This window comes from Trachemys scripta, chromosome 8 (genome assembly GCF_013100865.1).
Source record: "Trachemys scripta elegans isolate TJP31775 chromosome 8, CAS_Tse_1.0, whole genome shotgun sequence".
In the NCBI taxonomy this organism is placed as follows: Eukaryota; Metazoa; Chordata; order Testudines; family Emydidae; genus Trachemys; species Trachemys scripta.
Window position 1 is genome coordinate 41,505,847 of NC_048305.1, and position 18,955 is coordinate 41,524,801.

Consider the following 18,955-nt stretch of genomic DNA (forward strand, 5'->3'; position numbering starts at 1 on the left):
AGGTAAGGTGGTTGTGAAGAAAGGGGCTAGGAGGAGAAATACTAGTGCCAGAAGGAGACACTCAGGCCCCACTCCTCATCCTACTCTGCTCTGGGAAAGCTGCAACCCCTGTAGTGTTTAACAGAGTGATATGCTGCACAAGAGCTTTTGCCTGATTGCAATGGGACCAGGCTAGATTTCCAAGTCCCAGCTCTTCTCTTTGGCACTGCACTAATACACAGCCCCTGGTCCAAGCTTGCCCGTACTTGATAACATCTCTCAGAAAGGGCACTGAGAGGTAGTGATTGGCAATGTTGCCTGCGTTGAACAGTAGCCGGCCATCGGAACTACGTTTCTGTGCTGTGGCCAGGGAGATCTCGCTGTACTCCACCACCTGGTACATGCCATCCACTCTGCACACCACGCCCACTGGCTCCATGGGGTTTGTCTTCTCCACCACCTGCCCAGAGAACACACACAGGAGAACTCAGATGAAAGGGCATTTGTCCAGGAAGCCCCTGTAAGGGGGTGAAGTGGGTTACCACAGCCAGTGCAGAAAGGGGCACGAGTGGGAGCACCTCACACAGGGGTTCACAACTTTTACACTGGCTTTTAGGTGATGCTTGTCCTTAGAAAAAAAAAAAAAAAAAGAAGATAAATCAACCCTCTTTATCCCAATCTGTTCTACAGTTCTTCCCCCTCCATCCAAGCCCTGTCCCCTGCATGTGCTTCCCTGGCACCTGCCCCTCTCCCTCACAGGCTATCCAGTCCTCTGCTTCCTTCTCCCAGAAACATTGTTCTGCCAGGAGAGGACTTCACTCCCATAGACAGCTCCTCTCCTGTGGCAGCATCTGGTGCACCAGAAGAAGGACAGAATACTGCTGTCTCCCTCCTGCTAGGGGAACTGGCTCTGCAGTTGGTAGGACACTCCATGCTCACATTGCCCATGGAGAATCAAAGAGGACATGGAGCTGGGGAGAGAAAACGGAGCAGGGAGTGGCCTGCCCTTCGGGCTGCTTTGCACAGGAGCTGAATGAGACTGTCTACTCACACCCACAAGTGTCATCTGCGGAGGCAGCAGGTCTCGGACTGCCCTCTGTGGCAGGCTGGCTGCTCACCTTGGTGCTGAACACTAGAGAATCTGGGCCAGCTATTGGAATATGGAAGAGCTCAGCTGCTGCCTTGGGCTTTCTAAAAACTTGGTCCCGGCTGTGGGTGCTGAGCTTTGTTAGACATGGCTCGTGGGGCTAGCTCCCCCTTGTGCTCTTTGTCAAAAGAGGCTGGATGCAAATAAAAGTGGCTTGGCAGGAGGGAGTTTCCTAGGAATGGACGGAGGCATGCCCTGAAGGTCCTTCCAGTGAGATCTTTAGTTAGAGATGGATACGGTAAGTCACAGCAGACACTGCTTTATATCCCCAGAGTATCTACTGTTCGGTAGTGGTGAGGAGTGCATGGGAAGCCTCGTGTGGCACTAGAGAAGAGTCTTACAGGGTAAAGCTATGTTTCCTACCACTAGGGCACTCCCCACACAGAACTACAAAGTACCAGGTCTCTCCTTGGATGAGTCTCCTTGCCTGCATGGAATCTGAAGACCATTCTGGTGCAAACTGAAGTGTCCAATCACAAGTGCTTTGGGGGAGGGATCATGGGGGCTAGCACAAGCTGCACTGAGACATGGGCCAGAATCAAATCACTTCAGCCAGCCAAGCAGCAGGCAGTCACCCCCTCCAACACGACAGTACTCAGCCATGTTTAGAAAAATCAGAACTCTGTAGAGGTTCACATATCCCCCAGAGACAGCATATGGTACCAGGCAGCACTAGAATGCATATCAGGTATTGTATTATGTCCAGGCTTCCATTCTAACTCATTATTTTCAAATGTCCATCACCTCCAGAAATATTTGCTTTTGAATGAAGTTTCCCTTGCTTGATTTCAGCCCAAACTGTGGAGTTTGAGCACAATTTCCTCCTCCCTTCAGTTTGGCAAAAAATGAGAAAAAACCCACAATGATTGTGGTCGACCTTTGCAGACTGACATCTTTCAAGCAGCTACTCCTCACTGACTGTTAGAGTATGGCTACACTTGCAGCTGTACAGCACTGTGAGTTAAACCGGTCTTCGTACAGCTGAGTAGGGAAAGCGCTGCAGTCTGTCCACACTGTCAGCGCACTGTCGTGGCCACATCTGCAGTGGCATTGGGAGCGGTGCATTATGGGAAACTATCCCAGCATTCAAGTGGCTGCAATGTGCTTTTCAAAAGGGTGGGGGTGGGGTGGGGTGGGGTGGAGCGTGACAGGGAGCGTGGGGGGAGAGACAGTGGGTTTATTGAAATGCTGAGAGTGTCAGCAGGCTGCCCTGTAAGTTCTGACCCCCCTCCCTCCTCCACCCCCTCTCACTCACTGAAAGCAAACAGCAGCTGTTTTTTTTCCCCCTCATAGACCAGATAAGCAGCTGCTGAAAACGGACTCCAACCCCCTCCCCGTCTCTCTCTTCAAGCAAACATTAGCTGTGGGCATTCCAAAGGGAGCCCCCCTGCCTGCCTCTACTCATTCACAGCAAACAGTAGCTGTGTTTGTTTTTTTGATAAGCAGCTCCCCAAACGAAGCCTTGGGAGTTCACAACAAAACAAAGAGAGGAAGCTTCAGTTAAAAGGATTATGGGGAGTTTCCAGAGGTAATAATATTGAATAAGGACTGGCAATGGCTGAGCCATTACAAACATTTAATCTATCTCCCCTTGTAAGTATTCTCACACTTCTTATCAAACTGTCTGTACTGGGCTATCTTGATTAGTAGGGGAAGCAAAAGTGGATGGGAACCTGGGAGGCAGTGACCATGAGATGGTCGAGTTCAGGATCCTGACACAAGGAAGAAAGGAGAGCAGCAAAATACGGACCCTGGACTTCAGAAAAGCAGACTTTGACTCCCTCAGGGAACAGATGGGCAGGATCCCCTGGGAGAATAACATGAAGGGCAAAGGGGTCCAGGAGAGCTGGCTGTATTTTAAAGAATCCTTATTGAGGTTGCAGGAACAAACCATCCCGATGTGTAGAAAGAATAGTAAATATGGCAGGCGACCAGCTTGGCTAAACAGTGAAATCCTTGCTGATCTTAAATGCAAAAAAGAGGCTTATAAGAAGTGGAAGATTGGACAAATGACCAGGGAGGAGTATAAAAATATTGCTCAGGCGTGCAGGAGTGAAATCAGGAAGGCCAAATCACACTTGGAGTTGCAGTTAGCAAGAGATGTTAAGAGTAACAAGAAAGGTTTCTTCAGGTATGTTAGCAACAAGAAGAAAATCAAGGAAAGTGTGGGCCCCTTACTGAATGAGGGAGGCAACCTAGTGACCGACGATGTGGAAAAAGCTAATGTACTCAATGATTTTTTTGCCTCTGTCTTCACGCACAAGGTCAGCTCCCAGATTGCTGCACTGGGCAGTACAGCATGGGGAGAAGGTGACCAGCCCTCTATGGAGAAAGAAGTGGTTCGGGACTATTTAGAAAAACTGGACGTGCACAAGTCCATGGGGCCGGATGCGCTGCATCCGAGGGTGCTAAAGGAGTTGGCGGGTGAGATTGCAGAGCCATTAGCCATTATTTTTGAAAACTCATGGCGATCGGGGGAGGTCCCAGATGACTGGAAAAAGGTTAATGTAGTGCCCATCTTTAAAAAAGGGAAGAAGGAGGATCCGGGGAACTACAGGCCAGTCAGCCTCACCTCAGTCCCTGGAAAAATTATGGAGCAGGTCCTCAAGGAATCAATTATGAAACATTTAGAGGAGAGGAAAGTGATCAGGAACAGTCAGCATGGATTCACGAAGGGGAAGTCGTGCCTGACTAACCTAATTGCCTTCTATGATGAGATAACTGGCTCTGTGGATGAGGGGAAAGCAGTGGATGTGTTATTTCTTGACTTTAGCAAAGCTTTTGATACGGTCTCCCACAGTATTCTTGCCACCAAGTTAAAGAAGTATGGGCTGGATGAATGGACTGTAAGGTGGATAGAAAGCTGGCTAGATCGTCGGGCTCAACGGGTAGTGATCAATGGCTCCATGTCTAGTTGGCAGCCGGTTTCAAGTGGAGTGCCCCAAGGGTCGGTCCTGGGGCCGGTTTTGTTTAATATCTTTATTAATGATCTGGAGGATGGTGTGGACTGCACTCTCAGCAAGTTTGCAGATGACACTAAACTAGGAGGCGTGGTAGATACACTAGAGGGTAGGGATCGGATACAGAGGGACCTAGACAAATTAGAGGATTGGGCAGAAAAAAACCTGATGAGGTTCAACAAGGACAAGTGCAGAGTCCTGCACTTAGGACGGAAGAATCCCATGCACTGCTACAGACTAGGGACCGAATGGCTAGGTAGCAGTTCTGCTGAAAAGGACCTAGGGGTCACAGTGGACGAGAAGCTGGATATGAGTCAACAGTGTGCTCTTGTTGCCAAGAAGGCTAACGGCATTTTGGGCTGTATAAGTAGGGGCATTGCCAGCAGATCGAGAAACGTGATCGTTCCCCTTTATTCGACATTGGTGAGGCCTCATCTGGAATACTGTGTCCAGTTTTGGGCCCCACACTACAAGAAGGATGTGGAAAAATTGGAAAGAGTCCAGCGGAGGGCAACAAAAATGATTAGGGGTCTGGAGCACATGACTTATGAGGAGAGGCTGAGAGAACTGGGATTGTTTAGTCTCCAGAAGAGAAGAATGAGGGGGGATTTGATAGCAGCCTTCAACTACCTGAAGGGGGGTTCCAAAGAGGATGGAGCTCGGCTGTTCTCAGTGGTGGCAGATGACAGAACAAGGAGCAATGGTCTCAAGTTGCAGTGGGGGAGGTCCAGGTTGGATATCAGGAAAAACTATTTCACTAGGAGGGTGGTGAAACACTGGAATGCGTTACCTAGGGAGGTGGTGGAGTCTCCTTCCTTGGAGGTTTTTAAGGCCCGGCTTGACAAAGCCCTGGCTGGGATGATTTAGCTGGGAATTGGTCCTGCTTTGAGCAGGGGGTTGGACTAGATGACCTCTTGAGGTCCCTTCCAACTCTGATATTCTATGATTCTATGATTATCACTTCAAAAGTTTTTTTTCCTCTTACTTAATTGGCCTCTCAGAGTTGGTAAGATAACTCCCACCTGTTCATGCTCTCTGTATATGTGTGTGTGTATATATATATATATACACATACATACACACACACACCTCTCCTCAATATATGTTCCATTCTATATGCATCCGAATAAGTGGGCTGTAGCCCACGAAAGCTTATGCTCTAATAAATTTGTTAGTCTCTAAGGTGCCACAAGTACTCCTGTTCTTTTTGCAGATACAGACTAACACGGCTGCTACTCTGAAACCAGTCTTTATTTACTGCACTGTTATGACTACCTCACAGCCTAATACAACATCCTCTAATTTGTTCATAAGTCCAGTCACTCTGTCTACTGTCCCCAAGTAGAGGTGCAGTGGAGGGGGAAAAGCAGAAATGTGTTCTATCACCTGCCTATAAACCCACTGCCACTGCTATCAGGAGAGAGTGCTTGCACTTCACCCTGCAGACTACTGCAGTTACATCCCAGCAGCTTTTCTTTTCCAGACTCCCAGACCCTGGGTTCATTGAGAGGGAGTGGAGAGCTGCCGTTTCACTGGATTCCCCCTGCCCTGGACCAAAGCTCTTCCCTTCTGCCCTCCTTGGCCAGCAGGGCACTCCAGCTCTGCCTCCCCGCAACCCCCTCCTACTCAGGGAGGTGAACAGTAGGGAACTAGTTCCTCATCCCTCTCTAGGTGAGAGGGAAAGAGTATGGTTGCTCCAGTGCACACCTCCTTCGGCACAAGAGAAGGTAGAGACAGATCCCAGGTCCTCTAGGATCATTAGGGAAACTGTACACCAAGGGGAACATCCAGGCAGTGAGTTGACATGTTTGCCCCAAGCAGTCCTTCCCCACTGAGGACAGGAGTAGCCACCCCTCCTCTAAACCACCGCTGCGAAGAGATAGCACAGGTGAGTTTGCTTGGGGGGGGAGGGGAAGATTTAAAAGCATTAAGCCTTTGGTGGAGAGAAACAACTGATGTGAGGAGTCAGTAGTGCAGCAGGGATCTGGAAGCAGAGAAAAAGAATTTTGTGCACATAAATGAAAAACTAGCCCGAGACATAAGGGAAAGAGAAAGCCAGTCAGCAGGGACATGGCAAGTGTCTGGAGAGGGAAGCATGGTAGTAGTATTTATTAAGTGGGTGGGCAAGTGGTTTTTTGCTTGGAGTGGAACGGTTTCCTGACTGCTCTTCCTAGCAGTCTCCAGCAGGTGAGAGCCTTGCTCCAGAAGCACTGATGTGGACTGTGCCCTTTATCTGGACTTCGCATTGCTAACCTGGCATCCCAAGGAATTAGTCTTTCATTATTTAATTAACCCAGAGAGTTTACATTTGTCAGGATTTTAGCTGGACATCCTAGAAGCCCACTCGTTGGTTAAGGTTCACCAGTTTCCCAGGGTAAGCTCCACCCATACACTACTGTAGCCAAATATTTTTTATAGACCGGGGTGGGCAAACTACAGCCCGTAAGCCACATTTGGCCTGCCAGCCATTTTAATCCAGCCCTCCAGCTCCTGCTGGGGAGCAGGGCCTAGGGCTTGCTCTGCCTGCTCCAGTGCTCCAGCTGGGGAGATGGGTCGGGGGCCACTCTGCACAGCTCCCAGAAGCAGCGGCATATCCCCCCCGGTTCCTATGCATCAGGGCAGAGGGGAACCACGGCCAGTAAGAGCTGTGGGGCAGCACCTGTGCATAGGAGCCGGAGGGGGGACATGCCACTACTTCCAGGAGCCACTTGAGGTAAGCACCGCCTAGAGCCTGCCCCCTTGAGTAACACCTGCCCCCCCCCACATGACCCAAACCCCCTTGGTCCCAGGCCAGAGCACCCTTGTGCACCCCAAACCCCTCATCCCCAGTCCCACCCATCCACAGCCCTCACCTCCCCATTCCCCAACCCCCTATCCCAGCCCTGATCCCCTTCCCGCTTTCCAAACTCCTGGGTCCGAGCCTGGACCACCCTCCTACACCCCAAACCCCTCATCCCCAGAGACCACACCCCCACCCAGAGCTCTCACATTCTCCTCCCCACACCCCACCCTCCCTGCCCATCCCAGAGCCCCATCCCACACCCTGAATTCCTCATTTCTGATCCCACCCTGGAGCCCACCGCCAGAGCCTTCACCCCCTCCCACACCCCAACCCCAATTTCGGGAGCATTCATGGTCCACCATACAATTTCCATACCCCAATGTGGTCCTTGGGCCAAAAAGTTTGCCCACCCCTGTTATAGACAATACACATAGCAACACTTATAGTTACAGTGTCTACCACTTCCCATTGTATGACCCTGTTGGCTTATACATTTGCTGAACTTAACCAATTTAGGCTGAAGATTTCCATGGTGGCTGTCTCTTATTAAAAGATACAGCACAGATAGCTCAGTGGTTTCAGAAGACAGGGAGATATGTTCTGCCCATGCTCAGTGAAGACTTGCAGCCATTCCCCAGAGAAGCGCTAGCAGCTTATGTAGGTGGGGGCATCATAATGCTGGAGTCTGGGAGGTGCCTTTTGCTCTCCCTGTGAGAATTAACACAAAATCAGGCCCAACAATTCTTTGAAGAGTCCATCTGCACCAACCGTGCTCCATCCCTTCACAGCCTCGACACGCCAGGCTAACCATGTGCCATCCCCAGAGCAACTGAGCCTACTTGATCCCAGGCTGCTGGGCCTGAGCAAGACTTCCCTACAATTGCTTCTTCCAGAAGCCAGGGGTCTCTGTGGTGCAGGGTACAGTGATAACAGCTGACTTGTGTTTTCAATGCTGCCAGGTCCCACATCTGCATGACTGTAATGCAAAGGGGTGAAGGAGGACAAAGAAGAAATGCACAGGGGAAGGGGGAACATGGGCAGAAACAGAAGGATCTGTAACTGCTAAACCTTCAGAACCTGAACTGAACTCATTATTGGTTAGTCCCACCATTTTTCTGCTCTGTAGCACATAGCTAGACCATGGGTAAAATGTGTCTATTTCCTCCTTAGGAGCAGGTCAACAAAGATATCAGTTATGCCATTACTGGTGCAGTGAATCTGAAGGTCCTGACCTTGCTGATGAGCCATGAGAGAGAGCTAAGATGGTTTTACAGGATGAAGTTTGCATTTAAGCTTAACAAAAATTGGGAAATTACATTTAAAAATGTTAAGAAACTTGTGATTACAAAATTGAACATGGTCATTTGGAAGTGCCAGATCTATGGTTTCCCAGGAAACTTATTTAGCCCTCTGTGCATATACATTATGATGCTCCTTTAATTACACGATCATACTGTTTTCTCCACATGACCCCTGCTTCATTCAGTGTACAGGACAGACCTGGTCTGGGGATGAGTCAAGGCTGTGGTCTGACAGACCTCTGCCTCAGCTGTTGCAGAAGGTGGGAGATTGTACTGAATGAAACAGGGAATTTCAGGAAGAAAGGTAGCTGAATGCTGCTCTGGAAACAGAATTCTAATCCTTCTCTCCCAGAGAGGGTGGATTAGGTTAAAATTGGCTTTAACTGTGCTTTGCATGCGTACTTTTATTTAATAAAGTACGCATGCAAAGCGCAGTTAAATTCTCATTTTTAAATAGATACAGTAGATAGATGGCTACTTTGTGCTAAGAAGGACACACTATTAATATAAATTTAAATGACAGCTCAACATACATTTATTCAGATTCTTAATTTACTTTGATTGTTAGAAAATGGTGAAAGATGTATTTCTTAATTTGGTTGAGATCTATGTCAAACTGCATTTGGATGGAAATAAGAATTTAAAATGCACAAAAACAACATTTTAAAGTTGTTTTTTTATTAACTACACCTCTACCTCGATAGAACGCTGTCCTCTGGAGCCAAAAAAAAAAAATCTTACCACGTTATAGGTAAAACCGTGTTATATTGAACTTGCTTTGATCCGCCAGAGTGTGCAGCCTTGCCCCCCCCCCCGGAGCACTGCGTTATATCAGAATTAGTGTTATATCGGGTCACATTATATCAAGGTACAGGTGTATAAGGTAATTTTATTTAACTATATAAAAACAAATAAGTAAAATTGCCCACAGCCATATTTTTCAAATTACTTCAGCACCTAAAGATGCACATACATGCCTCACAGGATTTTTGAACACCTAACTTACTGAAATCAACTCCCAGTCGATTTCTCAACTTTGAATTAACTAGTCCAAATGGAGAAAGTGTTCCCTGTAACTGCTAGCTAAACTGAAGGCAAAAGCAATTAAGGCAAAAGGTTTTCTGCACAACAGGAACTGAAATACAAGCATCTGCTCTTCTGGAAAGCCTGAAATTGATACTTAATGTACTTTATGATACTGACATTATGAATTTAACTTTTGAGATCACCTCAGATGTAAAAAAGCAGCACCCTTTAATTCATTGAAGTTTGAGAGCTCATTGATCAAGCATTTATTTAAATGGTTTTAATAGATCAAAGTAAGTTTGGGCCTCAGACTGTCAATTTCAACTTTAATTGTATACAAGTATGGATAATTTGGATCACTCAATGATTGCCTGTTCTGTTCATTCCCTCTGAAGCACTGGCCCGTCAGAAAACAGGATACCATCGGTCTGACCCAGTATGGCTGTTCTTATAGGTTTGTTTTGAATCATTTTAACCTAAGTCTGATTTTTTGCAGGTTGGCATTAACTGTGGTCCTCATTTTCTAGGTATTTGATTTGAGATCATGGGGTCTGATTTGCAGAGTGCTCTCTCACTCTCAATTGCAAATGAGATCAATGAGAGCTGTGCTTTCAACATGTGAAAGGTTATGAAGTTCTAAGTACTCTGAACAAAAATCAGGTCCTAGGCTGCTCAAATTTGGCACTGAAAGTTAGCTGACACTTTGCTATAATCTGTGCTTTAGTTCCCCAGCTGTAAAATGGGGTTATCACCCACTCATCTCACAGGGGTGAGATACCACATTCAGTAATGTCTGCACAGAACTAAGACTATGAGGCGAGCACCACAGAAGAACCCATGAGTAATTTATTCTGTATTTGGCAGGATTTGGACGGCGAACAGTAAACACATGGGCTCTGCACTGAATGAGGACAAAATCCTCAATACCCGTTCAATGTGCATCATCAATCCTGTGCACGGAGTGAGATGGGGTCTTGTGGTAGTAGTATGTGATCAAGTAATTAACAGCTGTACTACATACACAAGAGGACTGGATTAAGGGTGCACAGGCATCTCCTAATTTGAGTGATTAACTTTGCAATTCTAATATGTTTAATGTAATTCTGTTGGACGCACTACACAAACAGAGCAGGTGCCAGGCAGATGGCCAGTCCACTAAGGAGCAGATGCCTGAAATAGCAACAGCCACCTACTCTACTCCCCGCTCAAGGGAGCGCTCGAGTAGCTCAGCCATCCAAAAGGACCAACTGGAAACAAGAACACGGAAGCAGGGGCTGGATTGTGGCAGCTCAGTGAGACAATACTGCTCCCCTGGGGCTGAATCAGGCTCCAGAACCTAAACTTTATATTAGAGTGACATCTAGCACTTGAGAAAAGCTTCACAATACAGACCACATATAAACAGAGACATTGCCACCTGCCTGGGTGCACAGGCTTTCTGAAACATAGCTCAAGATGACTATTCATGCCTCTTAACCACAAGGCCATGCTGAAGCTGAAGTCTAGGGATTATAATTTAAACAAACTATCAGCTATTCATCTGGTCATCAAGTTATGTGAGAAAGGAGAGGCACTGTCCTATTATGGAGATGTGCAGTCTCCTGACAGTGGCATTACATGGTGCCATGCACAGAGATTGGAGTCAAGTATCAGAGGGGTAGCCGTGTTAGTCTGAATCTGTAAAAAGCAACAGAGGGTCCTGTGGCACCTTTGAGACTAACAGAAGTACTGGGAGCATAAGCTTTCGTGGGTAAGAACCTCACTTCTTCGACATCTGAAGAAGTGAGGTTCTTACCCACGAAAGCTTATGCTCCCAGTACTTCTGTTAGTCTCAAAGGTGCCACAGGACCCTCTGTTGCTTTTTACAGATTGGAGTGTACCACATCCAATTCCTAATTACAGGGGCTAACGTGGTTGCAGCCTGAAAAAACAGCACCACACAGCATTCATTGCTATGAGAGCAGTTCCAACTCCTCTAGGATCTAGAGAGCCCATGTTGATGGAGGAACCAGAAGAGCCTGGATACAGCCTTGATGGGGAGCAAGCTGCTGATGCCAACCAATGGTGTGATTACGACAATTGTGCCAGCGTACTCAAGGGTGTATGAGCCAGCTCCTCTGCCCTCTCCACCCCACTGCAGCCCCATTACCTTTGCACCACACTCAGCTCCCTTCTGTATGCAGAACCCAATGAACCTGGGGTCAGCCACCTTCACTAAGATGTTGTCAACGCAGTACATATGGATGCTCCAGATGCCTCGCTGCTCCATGTCCTCCACGATGCCATGGGCGCCAAGGGCTCGGTACAGCCCCCCATTGCCATCTGGTGAGGCGAGAACACATTACTGCACCAGAAGCATACAGCAGGAGTGAGTATTTAAGCCAGTCCCCAGCTGGATGCCATACAGGGATCAGCATGTTCCTAGAGATTGAGGGAAGCTGCCAGGGGAACAGACTAGACTGTAGTAAGAGGAGGCCAAAGTCCCCACCTTGGCCCCTGTGAGCGCACCCCAGACCAAATATCCTCTCCCCTGGTCTGTTTCCCTGATGCCCTGTTCCATCCCATCCCTCAGGCTGGGGCCTGGCACTGTGACCCTGCAGCAGAGGCTGGGCCAAAGAGAAGCCATGACAACCCTGACTGGCCAGCACCAGTCTGTCTGCTCTGTGGGGGAGGAGGAGGAATAGTCCTAGCAGGAGCAGCATATGCAGGGAATTAGGGGGAAGAGGGAACTACACAAGACAGGTGTTTATGGGGAAGGGGCTGTGCCATGGTATGCAGGATGGAATTGTGAAGATCCTAGGGTTCATTGAACACTGAGATGCCAAGTCAGGGCAAGGACTCCACTCAGCTCAATAAAAATGCCATTGGGCTGCAGGGCACCAATTGCAGGAAGGATCGGACTAACAGTGGCTTTTATTCCAATAGGACCAGGAGATACTGAGCCCCTCGTCACTACTAAAGCCCTGCAAAGCCTCTCTCTCGCCCCTCCCCATTCACTTATGACCTAAGCAGGCTCTTTGGCATCTCAGTGCTAACTCCATCCCCAAGATGATGGATGAGTGATAGGGCACAAGCCACACTGTGCAAATTCACTCCCCTGTCCCAGAGGGAAAACAGGAACCCAGCTGTGCTATAGCAGAGCAAACTACTACACCTAGATAACTAGGCAGAATACTAAGAGGGTCACTCCCCAGTTTGCAGGCAAGATGCCTGGCTTTGTTAGAGCCATATTTGTCTAAGGGAAAGGGACAGGCAGGCACTTACTGTTGCGATACAGATGTTTAATGACACCAAGCCTGCAAGTTGCTTTCTGAAAGGCCAGGTCTGCCAGATCTATAAGGATAAGCAGTGATTCTCTGCTGTTTCCTAGAACCAACCTTTCCACAAGTCACCCTCTGAAGTCCCTAGAGCGAGTTTTATCCCACTTATGTATTTTCTGTCCCTCCCATCTAACCTGTCCTCCTGCATGACGTTCTGGGATGAGAGAAAGGGGGTATCCCTAGGCTGCAGTCTAACAAGCTCCTTCCCTCCCACTCAAAGCCTCTTCAGTCCAGCCATTTCTGTGACTCCCCTCTGCTCTGGCTGATTTTGAGCAACACTGGAAATCCATGGGAAATTGGGGGATTGTTGCTGGATTTGGCACAGACCATGAAACGTTTTGTAAGTTAAACAGGATTCCAAACAAAGCATTTCTGCATCTAAAAACACCTGTGAGCTTCTGGCTACATGTGTCTGATGGAATTAGAATGAACTTTCACCCCACCATGGTTTACCCTATCTCCTCAAAGCTTATCCCCATCACCCTCCAGATCAGTGTTTCTCAAACTTTTGTATTGGTGACTCCTTTCACACAGCAAACCCATGAGTGTGACCCCCTTATAAATTAAAAACACTTTTTTGTATTTAACACTATTATAAATGCTGGAGGCAAAGCGGGGTTTCGGGTGGAAGCTGACACCTTGCAACCCCCTGTTTGAGAAGTCCTGCTCCAGATCTTGCATTTGAGACCTTCTAATCTGAACGACCTTGATGCCCCATTCAGAGCCTTGCTGAAACCAGTCTGCTGGATAGGTTTGCTCCCCTAAACTCTGACTAATGGGCTTTCAACAGCACAGACCTGGTGCCATGGAAACTTTGCCCTTCTCTTCCAGAAAAATCTTGCCATCAAACCCCATAGCAGGCAGCATCCCTTGCTGGAAAAAGATCACATTTTTCTGCTTTAAACCAAAGTAATTGTGCTTCAAGAAGAACTCCTTTGTAGATTCCATTGTTCTGCCACTTGTCATGATGTACCTGCCACAGGAAGAAGAGAAAAACCCAAGTAAATAGGAAGATAATCAGACTCTGCTCCTGTCTGATCTTCACACAGGATTGCTTTTGAAGCCCACGTAGAGCACTTGTGGGATAGAGATCAGGACCCCCTGGGATCAGGATGTATCACAGAACAGCTCTCACTCGCATCTAACAATGAATCACATCAACATTTCACCTCTGACCAGTAAGCTCTCTGCAGCCACAGGTTTGGCAGCAATTGTCTGAGTGGCCATGTCAGGGACCTAGGGAGCCAGGAGGATGGTGCTGGTGGTCTCCATGAGCTGGGAGGAGCCCATGGTTAGAACAAACATGCAGGAGGAAGTTGTATCTGCTGCGGTATGATCTACTGGCACTAGGGAGGATGAGGACTAGCTGCCCCAAGCCAGTGAGGAACCTCAACACAGGCCTTGAGCAACACTTCCACTGACAGAAACAGACACTGGAACCTCCTTGAGCAGCATTGGACAATACTTTGCTGGGTAATTTGGCTGGAAGACCCTTTGTCAGCAACATCTGGCACTGCTGACTTACTGGCCCTTGAGCCCCATTGCAGCTGGAGGAGGCTCATCTCCTGACCTTTTGGGGTTCTGCTTGAATAGGCAGCACAGAGAACTAGAGGGATTATGGCTCAGGTTCTAGAAACACTAGCAATGGCTACCAGGAATATGGTAAATCAGTGCTTGATGCTGACCGCCCCAGCCAGGATACCAGAGAGTCAGACCCCAAGCAGAGATCAACTGTACAGGATGGGAGACTATCCCAGAGGGATGAGGATGCACAAGCAGCTTAAGAAGGCAAGGCCGCAGTAGTGCCTGCAACCAGCAATTAGAAAAACCACTTTCAGAGAAGACTGAACTAACAAGAGGGAGCTAAACTAGATCAGTTCATCCTGTTACTTCCCTGGTCAAAGAGCAGCCACCTCAGAATGAATTTAAGGGCAGCTGGAGCCATCCCCCTTTACTCCCTTCAGTCCCAGCAGAAATGGTGGAAATGCACTGTAGACCCAGACACACTGCTTACTGGAAGTTCCTGAACACTCTCCCCCCCCCCCCCCCCCCCGCGCACAGGCACATTTAGAACATCTGTTTGCTTTTTTTGACTGCCGCTGCACATTGAGTGGATGTTTTCAGAGAGCTATCCACAATGACCCCAAGATCTTTCCTGAGTGGTAACAGCTAATTTACACCCCATAATTTTATATGTATAGTTGGGATTATGTTTTTCCCCACGTGCATTACTTTGCATTTATCAACATGAAATTTCTTCTGCCATTTTGTTGCCCAATCACCCATTTTTGAGAGATCCTTTTGTAGCTCTTTACAGTATGCCTGAGTCTTAACTATCTTTAATAATTTTTTATCATCTGCAAATGTTGCCACCTCACTGTTTACCCCTTTTTCCAGATCTATGAATATGTTGAACAGGACTGGACCCAGAACAGACTCCTCAGGGACACCACTATTTACCTCTGTCCATTCTGAAAAAACGTAGGTATAGTCAGTTATTTCCTATCTTTTAACCAATTACCAATCCATGAGAGCACCTTCCCTCTTATCCCATGACAGCTTACTATGCTTAAGAGCCTTTGGTGAGGGACCTTTTCAAAGGCTTTCTGAAAATGTAAATACACTAGGTACACACTGGATCCCTTTGGTCCACATGATTGCTGACCCCCTCCAAGAACTCTAGTAGATTGGTGAGGCATGATTTCCCTTTACTAAAACCACGTTGACTCTTCAACAAATTATGTTAATCTATATGTCTGACAATATTGTTCTTATAGTTTCAACCAGTTTGCCTGGTACTGAAGTTAAGCTTACAGGCCTGTAATTGCCTGGATCACCTCTGGAGCCCTTTTAAAAAATTAGCATCATATTAGCTATCTTCCAGTCATCTGGTACAGAAGCTGATTTAAATATGCCCACAAAAGCTTATGCTCTAATAAATTTGTTAGTCTCTAAGGTGCCACAAGTACTCCTGTTCTTTTTGCGGATACAGACTAACATGGCTGCTACTCTGAGACTACAGTTAATAGTTCTGCAATTTCACATTTGAGCTCCTTAAGAACTGTTGGGTGAATATCATCTGGTCCTGGTGACTTATTACTGTTTAGTTTATCACTTTGTTCCAAAACTCCTCTAATGGCCTCTATCTGGGCCAGTTCCTCAGATTTGTCACCTAAGAAGAATGGCTCAGGTTTGGGAATCTCCCTCACATCTTCAGCCATGAAGACAGACGCAAAGAATTCATTTAGTTTCTCTGCAATGGCCTTATCGTCCCTGAGTGCTCCTTTAGCACCTCAATTGTCCAGTGACCCCACTGGTTGTTTAGCAGGCTTCCTGCTTCTGATGTACTTAAAACAAAAATTTGCTATTACTTTGAGTCTTTGGCTAACTGTTCGTCAAATTCTTTTTTGGCTTCCTAATTGTATTTTTACACTTCACTTTATACGCCTTTCTATTTTCCTCACTAGGATTAAGCTTCCACTTTTTAAAGGATGCCTTTTTGCATCTCACTGCTTCTTTTACTTTGTTGTTTACCCACAGTGGCTCTTTTTTGGTTCTCTATGTTTTTTTAATTTGGGGTATACATTTAAGTTGAGCCTCTATTATGGGATCTTTAAAGAGTTTCCACACAGCTTGCAGAGATTTCACTTTTGGCACTGTACCTTTTAATTTCTGTTTAACCTCCTCATTTGTGTAGTTCCCCTTTCTGAAACTAAATGCTACAGTGTTGGGCTGCTGTGGTTTTTCCTGCCACAGGGATATTAAATTTAATTATATTATGGTCACTATTACTAAGTGGTCCAGCTATATTCACCTCTTGGACCAGATCCTGTGCTCCTCTTAGGACTAAAAGAAGAATTGTCTCTCCTCTGGTGGGGTCCAAGACCAGCTGCTCCAAGAAGCAGTCATTTAAGGTGTCTAGAAACTTTATCTCTGCATCTCATCCTGAGGTGATATGTACCAGCCAAAATGGGGATAATAATGGGGTATTTCAATTATTATTATTATTGAGTTTTTTTATTTTAATAGCTGTGAAATGCTCAGGCAGATTAGAGAAGTCACTGTCACCATCCTGGTCAGGTGGTTGGTAATATATCCCTATTGCTATATTCTTATTAGAGCATGGAATTTCTACCCAGAGACTCTATGGTGCAGTTTGATTCATTTATGATTTTTACTTCATTTGATTCTATGCTTTCACATATAATGCCACTCCCCCAACCAGCATGACCTGTTCTGTCTTTCCAATCTATTTGGTATTGCTGTATCCCATTGATTATCCTCATTTAATATGAGGCACTAGTTCACCCATTTTATTATTTAGACTTGTATGTGAAGAAAGACACAGTGTGCAGAGAACCACCATCAACTGAAGGCAATCTCTTGGGATTCTTTCATGGCTTTTCCCTTGCTTTCGAAATTTGTCTCTTCTCCCCCATTTTTCTTCACAGGCTCTAAGGGTGCCTGAAGTGCCAGGCTTGTGACAGAAACCACACAAAGGAATCCCAAAGCTACTTGTTTACAATTTCAGTTCATTAGGTGAGAGACATACCAGGGTACAATCCAGACCAATGAGTAGATGTGTCACCCCTGCCCTGTAACCTGGGCTGCCCTTTACAGCAGCAAGGCATTGTAGTCTCCAGCCTGGCCCGCTCACAAACAGCCTTTGGCATGTAAATCACTCCCAGCAATGTCTGTATGTGCTGCTGCCAGCCAGCCACACCTTGGCACCTACCAGCTTTGGTTATGCTGCAGGGTGACCCCAACACAGCCCCAGTCTTGGATCATTCCCCAGGAATATATGTCCTGTACTGCCCAGTCCTCTCCTGAATAGTACAAATATGTTAAATCTGTTACTCCTTTAAAGGAATAACATGCACATAACTTGTTACCCCAAATGGAGTCACCCAGACCCTTCAACTTGAACGTGCTGATTAGATAATAAACTGGTTTTACTGTTTACTCCACAGAGAGATTTTGAGTACAAGTTACGAGGTATAAAAGTCCAAATGCTACAAGAAAAAAAAAGTAAAATGCTTACTGGTGCCTAACCAATCTATATTAGATTGGAAACAAAAATCTTTTGCCACATGCTTTCAGCAGTTTTACTGACCAAACTAAGTCAGGACCCCTCCCCCAGAGTCCAACAGCTGCTTCCTTTGTTTCTTTAGTTGCAGTGAATGTGATGGGCAGGGAAGAGAATTGTCTTGGGGTGTCTGTCCCTTCTTTCTATAGTCCTGTCCCCACTTTGAGAAGCATTTCCAGCTGGGAACAAGGCAACAAGCAGTCAGTGTGGAAGGAAAAATCCATGCTGTTTCTTCACTAAGATGTAGAAGTTTGCCCTGCCCCCTTTCCTGCCAAAGAATGGCCACTTGGCAGGTAACTGTCTAGTCTTGTTTACACATGGCTCAGGCATCAGCTTGCCCTTTGTCTCTGAGAAACTTTTAGGTCACTCCCCAGACTTCTCCAGAAGACATACTTTGGTCATGATTTCAGCTTGTTTATATATGAAGAAGTTTATAGTTTCACACATAATGCTGCTATTTGTATTTGGCCATGACAATGATGACCAGCAAATTATGCATTTTCCAATCAGTGCACCTCAAACCAGGGGTCCTGATACAAAAGGGGGTCACAAGATCACAAAAAATATTGCCAAGAGGAAGGGGAGCTGGGGGGGGGGAGGGGAAGAGAGATACAGCAGCTGCTGCTCTCTGGCCACCAAGCTCCAAAAGCAGTGCCACCACCAGTGGCAATACAGAAGTAAGGGTGGCAATACCATGAGTATGCTCCTATGAGCATCTACAGTAATTTACTATCACTTTTGAGGGGGTCATCACAGTCTGAAATATTGAAGCCAGTTTTAAGTTATACTTTACAATACATACTTTGTAGATTGTGAACAAAGGTGTATATTCTGTCTACACTGGAATTAGATACCCCTGGCTGGCCCATGCCAGCTGACTCAGGTTCACAGGGCTCAGGCTGTGAGATCATTTAATCACAATGTAGACGTTCTGGCTTGGGTTGCAGCCCTGGCTCTGAAACCATCCCACCTTGCAGGCCCAACAGCCAGAGCCAGCTGGCATGGGCCAATCATGGGTTTTTAATTGCAGTGTAGACACACTCAAATACCTCCTGAACTCAGACACCTGACATACAATTTGGAGAGCAGCTCTTTGAAAAGCTGCATCACCCCCACCCATGAGAGTGATGGCCCAGAAAGGTCACAGTCCACATCCTTCTTGAGCCAGGCTGGGAAGACCAGCTTAAAGACCAAGAAAGAAAAGAAACAATGGCAGACACCCATCTCCCCCACCCAGAGGGGAGAGGATCGAGGCCTGGGTCTACACACAAAAATTAGATTCATCTAGCTACCCCACTCAGGGCTATGACAATGTCTCACCCGGAGCACAATGATTAGGTCAATCTAGGTACTG

General features: G+C 46.8%; 1 protein-coding gene across 5 annotated transcripts in view; it reads right to left on the reverse strand.

The window, feature by feature from the left end:
* The window catches only part of UAP1 (UDP-N-acetylglucosamine pyrophosphorylase 1), a 42,209-nt gene that overhangs the window by 14,536 nt on the left and 8,718 nt on the right, over positions 1-18,955 (reverse strand). For 3 of the 5 annotated variants that reach the window (XR_004646739.1, XM_034778194.1, XM_034778193.1), the window contains exons 3-6: positions 13,313-13,488; positions 12,460-12,528; positions 11,345-11,517; positions 246-439 (exon numbers count right to left, since the gene is read on the reverse strand). Coding sequence is in view for 4 of the 5 variants with exons in the window: in XM_034778194.1 (XP_034634085.1) it covers positions 246-439; positions 11,345-11,517; positions 12,460-12,528; positions 13,313-13,488 (612 nt within the window). In the remaining variant the exon portion in view is untranslated. The remainder of the gene's footprint in view (positions 1-245; positions 440-11,344; positions 11,518-12,459; positions 12,529-13,312; positions 13,489-18,955) is intronic. The other 2 variants (XM_034778196.1, XM_034778195.1) reach the window with 1 other exon arrangement.